This window comes from Pristiophorus japonicus, chromosome 23, assembly GCF_044704955.1.
Source record: "Pristiophorus japonicus isolate sPriJap1 chromosome 23, sPriJap1.hap1, whole genome shotgun sequence".
NCBI lineage: Eukaryota > Metazoa > Chordata > Chondrichthyes > Pristiophoridae > Pristiophorus > Pristiophorus japonicus.
The window spans coordinates 9,546,440-9,566,663 of record NC_091999.1 but is presented as its reverse complement, the minus strand read 5'-3'; the positions used below and the strand labels follow the sequence as shown (position 1 = coordinate 9,566,663).

Below are 20,224 nucleotides of genomic sequence, written 5' to 3'. Positions count from 1 at the left end.
GATTCTCAGCTCTTAAGAACATCAACTGCAAAAAACGGGGAAAACTTAGCGAACTTGAGCACGAAATGAGAGTCGCCTTATCGGTTATACGCCCTAATATTAGTGACATAACTAAAAATCGTCAGCCTCAAGTATCACATTAAAACACTAATTAATCGATAATTAATGTGAGGAATTATTATTATAGTTTATTATTTTATTGTCACTTTCAGAATAAAAAATAATGATTAACATACATGTGTACAATGTTGTATATCTTCATATACTGTGATGAATAAAATGTTTTTTAAATTTTATGATAATTGCTTTTTTTTTAACCTGTGTTCATCTTTTAATCCCTTCAAGTGTGTCGCCAAAAATTCTAGTGTTCGAAGTGTGTCACGAACACAAAACGGTTGAGAACCACTGGTGTACAGTTTTAGTCTCCATATTTAAGGAAGGATATACTTGCTTTGGAGACTGTTCAGAGAAGGTTCACTCGGTTGATTCCGGAGATGAGGGAGTTGACTTATGAGGAAAGGTTGAGGAGGTTGGGCCTCTACTCATTGGAATTCAGAAGAATGAGAGGTGATCTTATCGAAACGTATCAGATTATGAGGGGGCTCGACAAGGTGGATGCAGAGAGGATGTTCCCACTGATGGGGGAGACTAGAACTAGGGGGCATGGTCTTAGAATAAGGGGCCGCCCATTTAAAACTGAGATGAGGAGGAATTTCTTCTCTCAGAGGGTTGTAAATCTGTGGAATTCTCTGCCCCAGAGAGCTGTGGAGGTTGGGTCATTGAATATATTTAAGGTGGAGATAGACAGATTTTTGAGCGATAAAGGAGTGAAGGGTTATGGGGAGCGGGCGGGGAAGTGGAGCTGAGTCCATGATCGGATCAGCCATGGTCGTATTAAGTAGCGGATGGCCGACGCCTGCTCCTATTTCTGATGTTCTTACGTTCTTAAAATAATGCGGATGCTGGAATTCTGAAATGTAACCAGGAATTGCTGCAAACACTCAGCAGGTCAGGCAGCTTCTGTGGAGCGAGAAACAGAAATAGCGGATGCATTGACAGTCATTTTCCAACATTCCATTGACTCTGGATCAGTTCCTATCAAGTGGAGGGCAGCCAATGTAACCCCACTTTTTTAAAAAAGGAGGGAGAGAGAAAACAGGGAATTATAGACCGGTCAGCCTGACATCGATAGTGGGTAAAATGATGGAATCAATTATTAAGGATTTCATAGCAGCGCATTTGGAAAGAGGTGACATGATTGGTCCAAGTCAGCATGGATTTGTGAAAGGGAAATCATGCTTGACAAATCTTCTGGAATTTTTTGAGGATGTTTCCAGTAGAGTGGACAAGGGAGAACCAGTTGATGTGGTGTATTTGGACTTTCAGAAGGCTTTCGACAAGGTCCCACAGAAGAGATTAATGTGCAAAGTTAGAGCACATGGGATTGGGGGTAGTGTGCTGACATGGATTGAGAACTGGTTGTCAGACAGGAAGCAAAGAGTAGGAGTAAATGGGTACTTTTCAGAATGGCAGGCAGTGACTAGTGGGGTACTGCAAGGTTCTGTGCTGGGGCCCCAGCTGTTTACATTGTACATTAATGATTTAGACGAGGGGATTAAAGGTAGTATCTCCAAATTTGCGGATGACACTAAGTTAGGTGGCAGTGTGAGCTGTGAGGAGGATGCTATGAGGCTGCAGAGTTACTTGGATAGGTTAGGTGAGTGGGCAAATGCATGGCTAATGAAGTATAATGTGGATAAATGTGAGGTTATCCACTTTGGTGGGAAAAACAGAGAGACAGACTATTATCTGAATGGTGACAGATTAGGAAAAGGGGAGGTGCAACGAGACCTGGGTGTCATGGTACATCAGTCATTGAAGGTTGGCATGCAGGTACAGCAGGCGGTTAAGAAAGCAAATGGCATGTTGGCCTTCATAGCGAGGGAATTTGAGTACAGGGACAGGGAGGTGTTGCTACAGTTGTACAGAGCCTTGGTGAGGCCACACCTGGAGTATTGTGTACAGTTTTGGTCTCCGAACTTGAGGAAGGACATTCTTGCTATTGAGGGAGTGCAGCGAAGGTTCACCAGACTGATTCCCGGGATGGCGGGACTGACATATCAAGAAAGACTGGATCAACTGGGCTTGTATTCACTGGAGTTCAGAAGAATGAGAGGGGATCTGATAGAAACATATAAAATTCTGATGGGTTTAGACAGGTTAGATGCAGGAAGAATGTTCCCAATGTTGGGGAAGTCCAGAACCAGGGGTCACAGTCTAAGGATAAGGGGTAAGCCATTTAGGACCGAGATGAGGAGAAACTTCTTCACCCAGAGAGTGGTGAACCTGTGGAATTCTCTACCACAGAAAGTAGTTGAGGCCAATTCACTAAATATATTCAAAAAGGAGTTTGATGCAGTCCTTACTACTAGGGGGAATCAAGGGGTATGGCGAGAAAGCAGGAATGGGGTACTGAAGTTTCATGTTCAGCCATGAACTCATTGAATGGCGGTACAGGCTAGAAGGGCTGAATGGCCTACTCCTGCACCTATTTTCTATGTTTCTATGTTTCTCGGTCAATCACCTTTCACCAGAACTGGAGAATGTTAGCGATGTAACGGGTTTGAAGCACAGACAGAGGCAGGGAAAAGAGGGAGGGGAGGAATGAACAAAAGGGAAGGTCTGTGATAGGGTGGAAGGCAGGAGAGATTAGAGAGAGAAATGGGATGATGGTGCGAGGCAAAAGGTGACTGTAATGGGTCAAGTAAAGAAACAAAAGAAGGGTGTGAATGGGACTGGCAGAATCACTAACCACAACTGCTGTGCGGAAAGACAATGGGGACAGTGGTCGTGATCTGAAATTGTTGAACTCCATGTTGAGTCCAGAGGGCTGTAACGTGCCTCATCGAAAGATGAGGTGCTGTTCCTCAAGCTTGCGTTGAACGTTATTGGAACAGTGGAGGAGACCGAGGACGGAGAGGTCAGAGTGGGAGTACGGTGGAGAATTAAAGCGACAGGCGACTGGAAGCTCAGGGTCACACTTGCGGATTGAATCACAGTTTTTAAATGTTCAATTGACCTCCAGCTGGTCCGGTCCCATGACCACTTGGCTGCCATTTTCCGAGTAAATACAATTTTGGCAAATTTCACAAGCATTCAAGATATTAATTTCTGGGTCCAATTGTAACTAGTGGATACATTCTCCTTTTAATCAGTATCCAAACGCTGATCTGCACATTTCTAATTTACGTAACTTAATTTGACTCACGCGATTACTGGGTTAACACTCATGTATCTTCCACAAGTCATCCACACCCACTGCTTCAAAATGCATAGTTTATTGCCTTTCAAAATAGCATTAGAACTAAACATAAGAACATCAGAAATAGGAGCAGGAGTTGGCCATTCGGCCCCTCGAGCCTGCTCCGCCATTTAATACGATCATGGCTGATCCGATCATGGACTCAGCTCCACTTCCCCGCCCGCTCCCCATAACCCTTCACTCTCTTATCGCTCAAAAAACTGTCTATCTCCACCTTAAATATATTCAATGACCCAGCCCCCACAGCTCTCTGGGGCAGAGAATTCCACAGATTTACAACCCTCTGAGAGAAGAAATTCCTCCTCATCTCAGTTTTAAATGGGCGGCCCCTTATTCTAAGACCATGCCCCCTAGTTCTAGTCTCCCCCATCAGTGGGAACATCCTCTCTGCATCCACCTTGTCGAGCCCCCTCATAATCTGATACGTTTCAATAAGATCACCTCTCATTCTTCTGAACTCCAATGAGTAGAGGCCCAACCTACTCAACCTTTCCTCATAAGTCAACCCCCTCATCTCCGGAATCAACCGAGTGAACCTTCTCTGAACAGCCTCCAAAGCAAGTATATCCTTTCGTAAATACAGAGACCAGAACTGCACGCAGTACTCCAGGTGTGGCCTCACCAATACCCTGTATAACTGGAGCAAGACTTCCCTGCTTTTATACTCCATCCCTTTTACAATAAAGGCCAAGATACCATCGGCCTTCCTGATCACTTGCTGTACCTGCAGACTATCCTTTTGTGTTTCATGTACAAGTAACCCCCAGGTCCCGCTGTACTGCGGCACTTTGCAATCTTTCTCCATTGAAATTATAATTTGCTTTTCTATTTTTACTGCCAAAGTGGATAATCTCACATTTTCCCACATTATACTCCATCTAAAAATGTCTATTTTCCACGGCATAACCCCTGCACTGCTCAGTGATATAACACCTCGGGGGACAAGATGTGTCACTCATTTGGTGGCCATGGTTCAGTTAGTATCACTCTCGCCTCTGAGGCAAATGTTCGTGGGTTAAAAGTCCCACTCCAAGGGACTTGAGCATGTAATCCAGGCTGACACTCCCAGTGCAGAGCTCAGGGAGTGCCGTACTGTCGGAGGGGCGGTACTGAGGGAGCACTGCACTGTCGGAGGGGCAGTACTGAGGGAGCGTTACACTGTCGGAGGGGCAGTACTGAGGGAGCACTGCACTGTCGGAGGGGCAGTACTGAGGGAGCGTTACACTGTCGGAGGGGCAGTACTGAGGGAGCACTGCACTGTCGGAGGGGCAGTACTGAGGGAGAGCCGCACTGTCGGAGGGGCAGTACTGAGGGAGCGTTACACTGTCGGAGGGGCAGTACTGAGGGAGCACTGCACTGTCGGAGGGGCAGTACTGAGGGAGCGCCGCACTGTCGGAGGGGCAGTACTGAGGGAGCGTTGCACTGTCGGAGGGGCAGTACTGAGGGAGTGCCGCACTGTCAGAGGGGCAGTACTGAGGGAGCACTGCACTGTCAGAGGTGCCATCTTTCAGATGAGAGGTTAAACCAAGGCCCTGCATACTCTCTCAGGTGGACGTAAAAGATCCCATGGCAATATTTCGAAGAGGAGCTGGGTAGTTATCCCTGGTGTCCTGGGGTCAATATTTATCACCAGAAAAAACAAATTAACTGCTCAGTATCACTTTACAGTTCGGGCCCTGGAATATTAGGACCTTCATTGAAATACCTGTGAACTCATCCCTTTTTGTTGGAAGTAAGTCAGTCTCGATATTAGGGGCCTCATATGAAGAAGAAGAAACTGTGTGTGGGAGCTTGCTGTGCGCAAATTGGCCGCCGAGTTTCCCACATTACAACAATGACTACACTCCAAAAAAAGTACTTCATTGGCTGTAAAGCGCTTTGGGGCGTCCCGAGGTTGCTAAAGGCACTTTATAAATTCAAGACTTCCTTTTTTTTTATTTGTGGGACAAATTGAAGGAGGGAATATACCCAGGCAGGAGTCCACTGCCACACACAACCAGAGAAGTGCACAGTGCTTCAAGGCGCGTTCGGACATTGACCAATCCCTCTGGCTCATTAATAAAAGCCGTGCAGGTCAGGCCGATTTTCGGCAAGTGTGATCGAACCAAAGGTTTTACATAAATTCGGCATTTCATTCCTCTCGAAGTCAACCCCAGTACTTTGATTTCAGTCTGTGTGTCCTTATCAACTTGTGTTGTTCCTTCCACTGGGGTTTGGAAGAATGAGAGGGGATCTCATTGAAAGGTATAAAATTCTGACGGGGTTGGACAGACTGGATGTGGGGAGGATGTTTCCCCCGGGGCTGGGAAGTCTAGAACAAGGGGTCACAGTCTCAGGATACGGGGGAGGAAATTTCGGAGCGAGATGAGGAGAAATGTTCTCACTCCGAGGGAGGTGAACCTGTGGAATTCTCTACCACAGACGGCTGTGGAGGACAAGTCACTGAATATATTTAAGAGGGAGATAGATAGATTTCTAGGTACAAAAGGCATCAAGGGGTGTGGGGAGAAAGTGGGAATATGGTGTTGAGATAGAGGATCAGCCATGGTTATATTGAATGGTGCAGGCTCGAGGGGCCGAATGGCCTACTCCTGCTCCTATTGTCTATGCTTCTATGTCTATGTTTCCAGTGGTTTCTGGATCACTCCAGATCACTTTGTTCCTCTGTCCGATTTAGTTACTTATCTTAAGTGGCTTCATTCTCCCGGAATAACAACAAAAGCAACAACAGCAAATGGGGCTCGCTTGCCGTGAAGGAGTTCCGAGTAGAGCGCTTGCTTTGGGAGTCTCGTGTCTGGGGACATGCGGACAATGTGGCCCTGCCCAGCGGAGCTGGTCGAGTGTGGTCAGTGCTTCGATGCTGGGGATGTTGGCCTGGTCGAGGACGCTAACGTTGGTGCGTTTGTTGGAGTGAGCCCCAGGTGGGCAGAGGAAACGTTACAAGGGACCACCCGCAAAGCCCTCCCTGATAAAGTGCAACATCCCCACCGACACCTGGGAGTCCCTGGCCCAAAGACCAGTCCGCCCTAACTGGAGGAAGTGCATCCGGGAGGGCGCTGAGCACCTCGAGTCTCGTCGCCGAGAGCGTGCAGAAAGCAAGCGCAGGCAGCGGAAGGAGCGTGCGGCAAACCAGTCCCACCCTCCCCTTCCCTCAACCACTGTCTGTCCCACCTGTGACAGGGACTGTGGTTCCTGTATTAGACTGTTCAGTCACCTGAGAACTCACTGTTAGAGTGGAAGCAAGTCTTCCTCGATTCCGAGGGACTGCTTATGGTGATAATGTCCTCCCGGGGGATTTGCAGGATCTTGCAGAGACAGCGTTGGTGGTATTTCTCCAGCGACTTGAGGTGCCTACTGTACATGGTCCGTGTCTCTGAGCCATACAGGAGGGCGGGTATCACTACAGCCCTGTAGACCGTGAGCTGGGTGGTGGATTTGAGGGCCTGGTCTTCGAACACTCTCTTCCTCAGGCGACCGAAGGCTGCGTTGGCGCACTGGAGCACCTTTGCCACACGGACTGCAGCGGTTCAAGAAGGCGGCTCACCACCACCTTCTCGCGGGGAGATTAGGGACGGGCAAGAAATGCCGGCCTTGCCAGCGACGCCCACATTTCAAATAAATCAATAAAAAATCAATAAACAAGCAAACAAAAGTGACAACTCCATAAAGCCTTGTGCACATTTAATGCCAGTCACGCTGGACAACGACCATGAGATTGTGTTTCTTGAAGAAACCAAGACAGAGGGAGATCTGCTGTCCAATTAAATGATATGCGGTGTCTCAGTTACTGAAAGGATTAAGTCAGCAGCAGCCTACAGACACAAGAGGAGCTGGTCATCGTATTATTGCTAGCAGTGAGTTACGTGGAAACTGTTGTGAGAAAAAAATGTTTGCAAGTATCAATGCACGCCATTATTCTCTATTTTCTGAGGCTAAACCGGGTTCGCTGCCAGTGACCTCTGTCGCTTGTGATAATGCTCAGGAACATCTTTGCTAGTTTGAAAGTAGGCCAGGCGATTTGTAACTTGCTGCTCGATGATCGAATGTGACTCTGACCTACTTAGACAAAGTGTTTGCAGGAAGTGGGCTGGGCGAACAATGGAAACTCAGAGGCAAAAACGCAGATGTTTTTCCGACGGTCCAAGTAGGTCAGGCTGAGAGAAGGTGGAGTCACAGGTGTTATTGACAGCCGCGCGGAAGTGGAAAGTTTAAAAAAATACCCCGCCCCATCCTCCAAGAGAGCATTTGATGTGGCTTTCTTTCCACTGGGCTGCAAAGGCTGAGATCACTCATCAGCTGTGACAGGCGGCATTCAGTTACACCGCAAGAAGGCGTCGTGCAACTTGCAAAAAGTGCAGAAAACCCAAATTCCGCGTCGACTGCAGCTCTCGAAACTCTTCTCTTCAAATGAAGTTTCGGAGTGGTGAGCTGCAGGCAGTAACTACTCCATTTGACATTGCACGAAGCAACAACAGCTTAACCAGCAACAACTTACATTAATTTTGCGCGTGGGCCATGTACAGCAGACACCTGAAGTCGCTGGAGAAATACCACCAACGCTGTCTCCGCCAGATCCCGCAAATCCCCCCGGGAGGACAGACGCACCAACGTTAGCGTCCTCGACCAGGCCCAACATCCCCAGCATCGAAGCACTGACCACACTCGACCAGCTCCGCTGGGCAGGGCCACATTGTCCACAAGTTCTGCTCTTCCCCACGAGTGGAAACGTTCTCTCTGTATCAACTCTATCGAAACCTTTCATCACTTTAAAGACCTCGATTAGATCACCCCTCAGCCTTCTATTTTCAAGAGGAACGAGACCCAGCCTGTTCATCCTTTCCTGATATGTATACCCTCGCATATCTGGTATTATCCTTGTAAATCTTTGCCGCACCCTCTCCAGTGCCTCGATATCATTTTTAAAAGAACACAAGAAATAAGAGCAGGAGTAGGTCACATGGCCACTCGAGCCGACTTATTAGGTCAGATGACCAAAAGCTCAGCCACAGAGACAGGTTCTAAGGAGCATCTTAAAGGAGGAGAGAGAGAGGTTTAAGAATTCCTGACTTATGGCCTCAGCAAAAACACAAGGATTGCATTTAAATAGCGACTTTCACGGCCACCAGTCGGCCCAAGATGCTGCACAGACAACTAAGTACTTTTGAAGTGTAGTCACTGTTGTAATGTGGGAAACGCAGCAGCCAATTTGTGCACAGCAAGCTCCCACACACACAGTAATGTCACAATGCTCAGATAATCTGGTTTTAGTGATGTATTGAGATACATATTGGCCACCATCATCATCAGAGGTGGTCGCTCGAACGAGGATGACTTGCTTCCACAGGGGTTCACAGATGTTTTGATGAAGGAGCCGATGTTCCAGTCCTGAGCTCCAGGGGTGGAAGATACCTGTGGGTGGATTGTTTTAACGTGGGGTGACCGTTGTACACCAGCCACCACACGGGGCTTGACAGAGCGAGGTCTCGGTCCAGGGGCAAGGGTTAACCAGGACGACTGGAGACCAGCTCTGCTGCACGGACCCAGTGCGCGCACATATCACACAGTGTGGGCTGGGCCCGTGCTGCCCCCTGGGCCCTGGCCTCTCCTGGTCCCCGTACCCTCATTCGCCACGATCTCCCGCCGCACCTCCGCACCAAACACTCGCCGTTCCTCCGTCACGATCACCCACCAAATCTGTATATAACCCATGTGAACCCCTCGATTAGATTCCCGCCTGCAACTCCTGATTCCCAGGTATCCTGTATATAAACAATGTGAATCCACACACACTCTCTTACTCAACACACCAATTCCACAGTTTAGAGCCAGTGTCAAATTCTTTGTCTCGTAACACTCCTGTGAAGCGCTTCAGGACGTTTCACCACGTTAAAGGCGCTCTATAAATACCAGTTGTTATTGTTATTACAAGCAGCTGAAAGTTCGACTGCCAATGACACAAGAACATCAGAAACAGGAGCAGGAGTCGGCCATTCGGCCCCTCGAGCCTGCTCCGCCATTTAATAAGCTCATGGCTGATCTTCTATCTCACAGAAAAATCGAAGAGCAAGTTATTATTTAAATGGAGAAAGATTGCAAAGTGCCGCAGTACAGAGGGACCTGGGGGTTAGCTGTGCATGAAACACAAAAGGTTAGTCTGCAGGTACAGCAAGTGATCAGGAAGGCCAATGGTATCTTGGCCTTTATTGCAAAGGGGGTGGAGTATAAAAGCAGGGAAGTCTTGCTCCAGTTATAGAGGGTATCGGTGAGGCCACACCTGGAGTACTGCATGCAGTTTTGGTTTCCATATTTAAGGAAGGATATACTTGCTTTGGAGGCAGTTCAGAGAAGGTTCACTCGGTTGATTCCGGAGATGAGGGGGTTGACTTATGAGGAAAGGTTGAGGAGGTTGGGCCTCTACTCATTGGAGTTCAGAAGAATGAGAGGTGATCTTATCGAAACGTATCAGATTATGAGGGAGCTCGACAAGGTGGATGCAGAGAGGATGTTCCCACTGATGGGGGAGACTAGAACTAGGGGGCATGGTCTCAGAATAAGGGGCCGCCCATTTAAAACTGAGATGAGGAGGAATTTCTTCTCTCAAAGGGTTGTAAATGTGTGGAATTCTCTGCCCCAGAGAGCTGTGGAGGCTGGGTCATTGAATATATTTAAGGCGGAGATAGACAGATTTTTGAGCGATAAGGGAGTGAAGGGTTATGGGGAGCGGGCGGGGAAGTGGAGCTGAGTCCATGATCGGATCAGCCATGATCGTTTTAAATGGCGGAGCAGGCTCGAGGGGCCGAATGGCCGACTCCTGCTCCTATTTCTTATGTTCGTATGTTCTCAACTGCACTTTCCTGTACTATCCCCATATCCCTCGATTCCCTTAATTTCCAAATTTCTATCGATCTCAGCCTTGAATATACTCAGAGACTGAGCCCCCACGGCCCTCTGGGGCAGAGAATTCCAAAGATTCACCCCCCTCTGAGTGAAGAAATTTCTCCTCATCTCAGTCCTAAACCTGAGACTGTGACCCCTGGTTCTAGACTCCCCAGCCCGGGGGAAACACCCTTCCTGCATCTACCCTGTCAGGCCCTGTAAGAATTGTGTCTGTTTCAATGAGATCCCCTCTCATTCTTCTAAACTGCAGAAAATTTAGGCCCAGTCTACTCGATCTCTCCTGATAGGTCAGCCCTCATCCCAGGAATCAGTCTGGTGAACCTTCGCTACACTCCCTCGATGGCAAGTATATCCTTCCTTAGGTAAAGAGACCAGAACTGAGCCCAGTACTCCAGGTGACCATCTTAAACATTTCAATTCAGGGCACCCCTTAATCAGCTATACTCGAGGGAATATAGTCTACATAACCGGTCCCTAATAGTTTAACCCTTTTAGGCCGGGTATCAGTCTGGTGAATGTGTGCTGTGCCCTGTCCAAGGCCCATAGTGTCCCCGTGGCTCAGTCTTGCCTCTAATTCAGGAGGTTGTGGGTTCAAGTCCCATTCCAGAGACTTTAGCTTCTACAAGTCCCTGGTTCAGCCTCAGCTGGAGTCGTTCTCCAGTTCTGGGCATCGCACTTTAGGAAGGATATCAAGGCCTTAGAGAGGTTCAGCGAATGATTGGTGCGGAGGAACGGCAAGAGATCGAGGCGGAGGAGCGGCGAGAGATCGGGGCGGAGGAGCGGCGAGAGATCGGGGCGGAGGAGTATCGAGAGATCGGGGCGGAGGAGTATCGAGAGATCGGGGCGGAGGAGTATCGAGAGATCGGGGCGGAGGAGTATCGAGAGATCGGGGCGGAGGAGTATCGAGAGATCGGGGCGGAGGAGCGGCACGAGATCGGGGCGGAGGAGCGGCGAGAGATCGGGGCGGAGGAGCGGCGAGAGATCGGGGCGGAGGAGCGGCGAGAGATCGGGGCGGAGGAGTATCGAGAGATCGGGGCGGAGGAGCGGCGAGAGATCGGGGCGGAGGAGTATCGAGAGATCGGGGTGGAGGAGCGGCGAGAGATCGGGGCGGAGGAGGGGCGAGAGATCGGGGCGGAGGAGTATCGAGAGATCGGGGCGGAGGAGCGGCGAGAGATCGGGGCGGAGGAGTATCGAGAGATCGGGGCGGAGGAGGGGCGAGAGATCGGGGCGGAGGAGTATCGAGGGATCGGGGCGGAGGAGCGGCGAGAGATCGGGGCGGAGGAGTATCGAGAGATCGGGGCGGAGGAGTATCGAGAGATCGGGGCGGAGGAGTATCGAGAGATCGGGGCGGAGGAGTATCGAGAGATCGGGGCGGAGGAGTATCGAGAGATCGGGGCGGAGGAGTATCGAGAGATCGGGGCGGAGGAGGGGCGAGAGATCGGGGCGGAGGAGCGGCGAGAGATCTGGGCGGAGGAGTATCGAGAGATCGGGGCGGAGGAGCGGCGAGAGATCTGGGCGGAGGAGTATCGAGAGATCGGGGCGGAGGAGCGGCGAGAGATCGGGGCGGAGGAGCGGCGAGAGATCGGGGGCGGAGGAGTATCGAGAGATCGGGGCGGAGGAGTATCGAGAGATCGGGGCGGAGGAGCGGCGCGAGATTGTGGCGGAGGAGCGGCGAGAGATCGGGGCGGAGGAGTATCGAGAGATCGGGGCGGAGGAGCGGCGAGAGATCGGGGCGGAGGAGTATCGAGAGATCGGGGCGGAGGAACGGCGAGAGATCGGGGCGGAGGAGGGGCGAGAGATCGGGGCGGAGGAGGGGCGAGAGATCGGGGCGGAGGAGTATCGAGAGATCGGGGCGGAGGAACGGCGAGAGATCGGGGCGGAGGAGCGGCGAGAGATCGGGGCGGAGGAGCGGCGAGAGATCGGGGTGGAGGAGCGGCGAGAGATCGGGGCGGAGGAGTATCGAGAGATCGGGGCGGAGGAGTATCGAGAGATCGGGGCGGAGGAGTATCGAGAGATCGGGGCGGAGGAGTATCGAGAGATCGGGGCGGAGGAGTATCGAGAGATCGGGGCGGAGGAGTATCGAGAGATCGGGGCGGAGGAGTATCGAGAGATCGGGGCGGAGGAGTATCGAGAGATCGGGGCGGGGGAGCGGCGAGAGATCGGGGCGGAGGAGCGCTGAGAGATCGGGGCGGAGGAGTATCGACAGATCGGGGCGGAGGAGCGGCGAGAGATCGGGGCGGAGGAGTATCGAGAGATCGGGGCGGAGGAGCGGCGAGTGATCGGGGCGGAGGAGCGGCGAGAGATCCGGGCGGAGGAGCGGCGAGAGATCATAGAAACATAGAAAATAGGTGCAGGAGTAGGCCATTCGGCCCTTCGAGCCTGCACCACCATTCAATAAGATCATGGCTGATCATTCCCTCAGTACCCCATTCCTGCTTTCTCTCGATACCCCCTGATCCCTTTAGCCATAAGGGCCACATCTAACTCCCTTTTGAATATATCGAACGAACTGGCCTCAACAACTCTCTGTGGTAGAGAATTCCACAGGTTCACAATTCTCTGAGTGATGAAGTTTCTCCTCATCTCAGTCCTAAACAGCCGCCCCCTTATCCTGAGACAGTGACCCTGGTTCTCGACTCCCCAGCCCGGAAGAAACACCCTCCCGGAATCTACCCTGTCATAAGAACATAAGAACATAAGAATTAGGAACAGGAGTAGGCCATCTAGCCCCTCGAGCCTGCTCCGCCATTCAGCAAGATCATGGCTGATCTGGCCGTGGACTCAGCTCCACTTACCCGCCCTCTCCCCGTAACCCTTAATTCCCTTATTGGTTAAAAATCTACCTATCTGTGACTTGAATACATTCAATGAGCTAGCCTCAACTGCTTCCTTGGGCAGAGAATTCCACAGATTCACAACCCTCTGGGAGAAGAAATTCCTTCTCAACTCGGTTTTAAATTGGCTCCCACGTATTTTGAGGCTGTGCCCCCTAGTTCTAGTCTCCCCGACCAGTGGAAACAACCTCTCTGCCTCTATCTTGTCTATCCCTTTCATTATTTTAAATGTTTCTATAAGATTACCCCTCATCCTTCTGAACTCCAACGAGTAAAGACCCAGTCTACTCAATCTATCATCATAAGGTAACCCCCTCATCTCCGGAATCAGCCGCGTGAATCGTCTCTGTACCCCCTCCAAAGCTAGTATATCCTTCCTTAAGTAAGGTGACCAAAACTGCACGCAGTACTCCAGGTGCGGCCTCCCGAATACCATGTACAGTTGCAGCAGGACCTCCCTGCTTTTGTACTGTCAGGCTATGTAAGAATTTTGAATGTTTCAATGAGATCCCCTCTCATTCTTCTAAACTCTAGAGAATATCGGCCTAGTCTACTCAATCTCTCCTCATAGGACAATCGCCCCATCCCAGGAATCAGTCTGGTGAACCTTCGCTACACTCCCTCTGTGGTAAGTATATCCTTCCTTAGGTAAGGAGACCCAAACTGTACACAATACTCCAGGTGTGGCCTCACCAAGGCCCTGTGTAATCGCAGTAATTGATAGTACGATTAAAATTGTTGATGCACAAGAGGCCAGTATTTAAGATTGCAGCGATCTCAGAGGGTTGTAGGTCTGAAGGAAGTGACCGAGAAACAGGGAGGGATTTGAAAACAAGGATAAGAATTTTGAAATTGATAATAGGGGACATCCATTTCCTTTCTCGGGCAAGTGTAACCACCCCCCAAAAACCTGCCTCTTCCTTCATCTGATCAACATCATCAATTTGCATTTTGAGACCATTTCTTTTCGTTCAGCCTTTCAACCACACGGCCCATTACTTAATCTGACCCATGTCCCTTACTCCTGGTCTTCAATACCATCGCATTTAGAACTGAGACGAGGAGGAATTTCTTCTCCCAGAGGGTTGTAAATCTGTGGAATTCTCTGCCCCAGAGAGCTGTGGAGGTTGGGTCATTGAATATATTTAAGGTGGAGATAGACAGATTTTTGGGCGATAAGGGAGTGAAGGGTTATGGGGAGCGGGCGGGGAAGTGGAGCTGAGTCCATGATCGGATCAGCCATGATCGTATTAAATGGCGGAGCAGGCTCGAGGGGCCGAATGGCCAACTCCTGCTCCTATTTCTGATGTTGTTATATACGTCAGGATGTGACTTACTCGGGTGACCCTCTGAGATCGCTGCAATCTTAAATACTGGCCTCTTGTACATCAACAATTTTAATCGTACTATCAATTACTGCGATTACACAGGGCCTTGGTGAGGCCACACCTGGAGTATTGTGTACAGTTTGGGTCTCCTTACCTAAGGAAGGATATACTTACCACAGAGGGAGTGTAGTGAAGGTTCACCAGACTGATTCCTGGGATGGGGCGATAGTCCTATGAGGAGAGATTGAGTAGACTAGGCCGATATTCTCTCGAGTTTAGAAGAATGGGGTGATCTCATTGAAACATTCAAAATTCTTACATAGCCTGACAGTACAAAAGCAGGGAGGTCCTGCTGCAACTGTACAGGGTATTCGGGAGGCCGCACCTGGAGTACTGCGTGCAGTTTTGGTCACCTTACTTAAGGAAGGATATACTGGCTTTGTGTTGGGCAGATTTCAAGTTCAGTGTTAATCAGATGTATTAATGTTACAACAGTCAACATTTTCAGTCGGTTTAACATCACTAACAGAGTTAGCTTGTGAGCACCATTGACTGAAATTTAAATTCACTGAAGCTAGCTCTTGGGCACAGTTATCCAAATAATCCCACTCTCCCGCCCTCTCCCCACAGCCCTGCTAATGTTTCCAATTCAAATTTTCATCCAATTCCCGGTTTGGAAGTTTGGATTGAATCTGCTCCCACCGCCCTTTCAGGCAGCGTGTTCCATAAGAACATCAGAAATAGGAGCAGGAGTCGGCCATTCGGCCCCTCGAGCCTGCTCCGCCATTTAATACCATCATGGCTGATCCGATCATGGACTCAGCTCCACTTCCCCACCCGCTCCCCATAACCCTTCACTCCCTTATCGCCCAAAAATCTGTCTATCTCCCCCTTAAATATATTCAATGACCCAGCCTCCACAGCTCTCTGGGGCAGAGAATGCCACAGATTTACAACCCTCTGAGAGAAGAAATTCCTCCTTATCTCAGTTTTAAATGGGCGGCCCCTTATTCTGAGACCATGCCCCCTAGTTCTAGTCTCCCCCATTAGTGGAAACATCCTCTCTGCATCCACCTTGTCGAGCCCCCTCATAATCTTATAAGTTTCAATAACATAGAAACATAGAAACATGGAAAATAGGAGCAGGAGTAGGTCATTCGGCCCTTCGAGCCTGCACCGCCATTCAATGAGTTCATGGCTGAACATGCAACTTCAGTACCCCATTCCTGCTTTCTCGCCATACCCCTTGATGCCCCGAGTAGTAAGGACTTCATCTAACTCCTTATTGAATATATTTAGTGAATTGGCCTCAACAACTTTCTGTGGTAGAGAATTCCATAGGTTCACCACTCTCTGGGTGAAGAAGTTTCTCCTCATCTCGGTCCTAAATGGCTTACCCCTTATCCTTAGACTGTGACCTCTCATTCTTATGGACTCCAATGAGTAGAGGCCCAAACTACTCAACCTTTCCTCATAAGTCAACCCCCTCATCCCCGGAATCAACCGAGTGAACCTTCTCTGAACAGCCTCCAAAGCAAGTATATCCTTCCTTAAATACGGGGACCAAAACTGCACGCAGTACTCCAGGTGTGGCCTCACCAATACCCTGTATAACTGGAGCAAGACTTCCCTGCTTTTATACTCCATCCCCTTTGCAATAATGGCCAAGATACCATTGGCCTTCTTGATCACTTGCTGTACCTGCAGACTAACCTTTTGTGCTTCAAGGGCCCCCAGGTCCCGCTGTACTGCGGCACTTTACAATCTTTCTCCATTTAAATAGTAATTTACTTTTCTATTATTTCTGCGACAGTGTATAACCTCACATTTTCCCCCCTTCCAGATCACAACAACTTGCTGCGTAAAATTGTTTACTCATTTCATCTATTTCTTCTGCCAATCACCTTAAATCTCTGTCCGCTGGTTACCGACCAGTCTGCCTGCGGGAACCATGGGCAGGAGATTGTGGTTGGAGGTGTCATTTGCCCAAACACCTCCGACCCCCCAATAACTCTACGAAAAGACCTGTTGGTCATGGAGGACGGTAAGAACCCGGTCGGAGGCCGAGATTCACTGTGCAGCGCTCGGGGAAATGCCTTTCAGGTCCGTACGGACATGCTGGAATCACGTGGGCCTGGACAGCCAGTCACCATGCAGCATTCCCATTGATAAAAATGTGAACTCTGTTTGTACGCACTCCCATTACCATCAATGGGAAAAACCCTAAAACACCCAAACACAGCATTATAAACAAATAAAGCACCGCACATATTTAACATTAATATATATTTTTGTAAGTTTTTTTGCGTGTTTGAACAATGTAAAAAAATAAACTTAGCTTAATGGGTTTTTACTGCAAAAATGTGTATTTAAATTTAATTTTTATATTTTGAATACTCTTACACTGGTAAAAGTAAGCTATGTGCCTGCGTTCACCGGGTGTAAGAGCTTGAGGGACATTCTCTGGGCGTGAGTTGGGCAATTAGCCCGATCTCTCCCACGCGAATGTCCTTCTCCCGGGATAATTCAGGCTTGGAATGGATGATGGCAAATTCACGACGAAGCTGTCAGATTAGTGGTCTTGCAATGCCCCCTACTGACACGCATTTATACAGCACCTTTAATGAAGTAAAACAGCCCCATGGCCCTTCATAAGAAATAGGAGCAGGAGTCGGCCATTCGGCCCCTCGAGCCTGCTCCGCCATTTAATACGATCATGGCTGATCCGATCATGGACCCAGCTCCACTTCCCCGCCCGCTCCCCATAACCCTTCACTCCCTTATCGCTCAAAGATCTGTCTCTCTCCACCTTAAATATATTCAATGACCCAGCCTCCACAGCTCTCTGGGGCAGAGAATTCCACAGATTTACAACCCTCTGAGAGAAGAAATTCCTCCTCATCTCAGTTTTAAATGGGCGGCCTCTTATTCTAAGACCATGCCCCCTAGTTCTAGTCTCCCCCATCAGTGGGAACATCCACTCTGCAGCCTCCTTGTCGAGCCCCCTCATAATCTTATAAGTTTCAATAACATAGAAACATAGAAACATGGAAAATAGGTGCAGGAGTAGGCCATTCGGCCTTTCGAGCCTGCACCGCCATTCAATGAGTTCATGGCTGAACATGCAACTTCAGTCCCCCATTCCTGTTTTCTCGCCATACCCCTTGATCCCCCGAGTAGTAAGGACTTCATCTAACTCCTTATTGAATATATTTAGTGAATTGGCCTCAACAACTTTCTGTGGTAGAGAATTCCACAGGTTCACCACTCTCTGGGCGAAGAAGTTTCTCCTCATCTCGGTCCTAAATGGCTTACCCCTTATCCTTAGACTGTGACCTCTCATTCTTATGGACTCCAATGAGTAGAGGCCCAAACTACTCAACCTTTCCTCATAAGTCAACCCCCTCATTCCCGGAATCAACCGAGTGAACCTTCTCTGAACAGCCTCCAAAACAAGTATATCCTTCCTTAAATACGGGGACCAAAACTGCACGCAGTACTCCAGGTGTGGCCTCACCAATACCCTGTATAACTGGAGCAAGACTTCCCTGCTTTTATACTCCATCCCCTTTGCAATAAAGGCCAAGATACCATTGGCCTTCTTGATCACTTGCTGTACCTGCAGACTAACCTTTTGTGCTTCAAGGGCCCCCAGGGCCCGCTGTACTGCGGCACTTTACAATCTTTCTCCATTTAAATAGTAATTTACTTTTCTATTATTTCTGCCACAGTGTATAACCTCACATTTTCCCCCCTTCCAGCTCACAACAACTCGCTGCGTAAAATTGTTTACTCATTTCATCTATTTCTTCTGCCAATCACCTTAAATCTCTGTCCGCTGGTTACCGACCAGTCTGCCTGCGGGAACCATGGGCAGGAGATTGTGGTTGGAGGTGTCATTTGCCCAAACACCTCCGACCCCCCAATAACTCTACGAAAAGACCTGTTGGTCCTGGAGGATGGTAAGAACCCAGTCGGAGGCCGAGATTCACTGTGCAGCGCTCAGGGAAATGCCTTTCAGGTCCGTACGGACATGCTGGAATCATGTGGGCCTGGACAGCCAATCACCATGCAGCATTCCCATTGATAAAAATGTGAACTCTGTTTGTACGCACTCCCATTACCATCAATGGGAAAAACCCTAAAACACCCAAACACAGCATTATAAACAAATAAAGCACCGCACATATTTAACATTAATATATATTTTTGTAAGTTTTTTTGCATGTTTGAACAATGTTAAAAAATAAACTTAGCTTAATGGGTTTTTACTGCAAAAATGTATATTTAGATTTAATTTTTATATTTTGAATACTCTTACACTGGTAAAAGTAAGCTATGTGCCTGCGTTCACCGGGTGTAAGAGCTTGAGGGACATTCTCTGGGCGTGAGTTGGGCAATTAGCCCGATCTCTCCCACGCGAATGTCCTTCTCCCGGGATAATTCAGGCTTGGAATGGATGATGGCAAATTCACGACGAAGATGTCAGATTAGTGGTCTTGCAATGCCCCCTACTGACACGCATTTATACAGTACCTTTAATGAAGTAAAACATCCCATGGCTCTTCATCAGAAACAGGAGCAGGAGTCGGCCATTCGGCCCCTCGAGCCTGCTCCGCCATTTAATACGATCATGGCTGATCCGATCATGGACCCAGCTCCACTTCCCCGCCCACTCCCCATAACCCTTCACTCCCTTATCGCTCAAAAATCTGTCTATCTCCCCCTTAAATATATTCAATGACCCAGCCTCCACAGCTCTCTGGGGCAGAGAATTCCACAGATTTACAACCCTCTGAGAGAAGAAATTCCTCCTCATCTCAGTTTTAAATGGGCGGTCCCTTATTCTGAGACCATGCCCCCTAGTTCTAGTCTCCCCCATCAATGGAAACATCCTCCCTGCATCCACCTTGTCGAGCCCCCTCATAATCTGATACGTTTCGATAAGATCACCTCTCATTCTTCTGAACTCCAATGAGTAGATGCCCAACCTACTCAACCTTTCCTCATAAGTCAACCCCCTCATCTCCGGAATCAACCGAGTGAACCTTCTCTGAACTGCCTCCAAAGCAAGTATATCCTTTCGTAAATACGGAGACCAGAACTGCACGCAGTACTCCAGGTGTGGCCTCACCAATACCCTGTATAACTGCACGCAGTACTCCAGGTGTGGCCTCACCAAAACCCTGTATAACTGGAGCAAGACTTCCCTGCTTTTATACTCCATCCCCTTTGCAATAAAGGCCAAGATACCATTGGCCTTCCTGATCACTTGCTGTACCTGCAGACTAACCTTTTGTGTTTGATGTACAAGTAACCCCCAGGTCCCGCTGTACTGCGGCACTTTGTAATCTTTCTCCACCTGTAAGGTCGGGATTTCTGGGCCGTTATTATGAATGAGAAACCTTCCCCAAACACCCAAATGCACAATAACAATTTTTTTTTAAAACACCTCACATATTTAACACTAATTTAAATTAAAGTTAATGAAATGTGTTCGAAAAAAAATATTTTTTTTTTAAACGTTGTAATTCGGGTTTAAAATAAACTTCACTTGGTGGATATTTTAACATAAAAATGTGTTTTAAAATTTTATTTGACATTTTTTTTATATGTTTTCAAACTCTTACGCTGCTGAAAGTAGGCTATGTGCCTGCGTTTACCAGACGCAAGAGTTTGAAGGACATTTGCTGGGCACGAGACGGGCTAATAGCTCAATCTCGCCCACGCAGATGTCCTGGCTGCGGGGATATGTGTCAAGCTAAAAGTTGGCAGGTCGGTAAAGCCGGGTTTTGGCGGCTGTGCATCGCGTGCCGGAAAACCAGCTTTTCCGATGTTTCCCC

The 20,224-nt window shown here is 48.9% G+C and overlaps 1 protein-coding gene across 1 annotated transcript in view; it reads right to left on the bottom strand.

The window, feature by feature from the left end:
• The window catches only part of mrpl52 (mitochondrial ribosomal protein L52), a 175,617-nt gene that overhangs the window by 26 nt on the left and 155,367 nt on the right, over nt 1-20,224 (bottom strand). The window contains exon 6 of the mRNA XM_070866761.1: nt 1-25. This exon is cut by the window's left edge and continues 26 nt beyond it. Coding sequence (XP_070722862.1) covers nt 1-25 — 25 coding nt within the window. The remainder of the gene's footprint in view (nt 26-20,224) is intronic.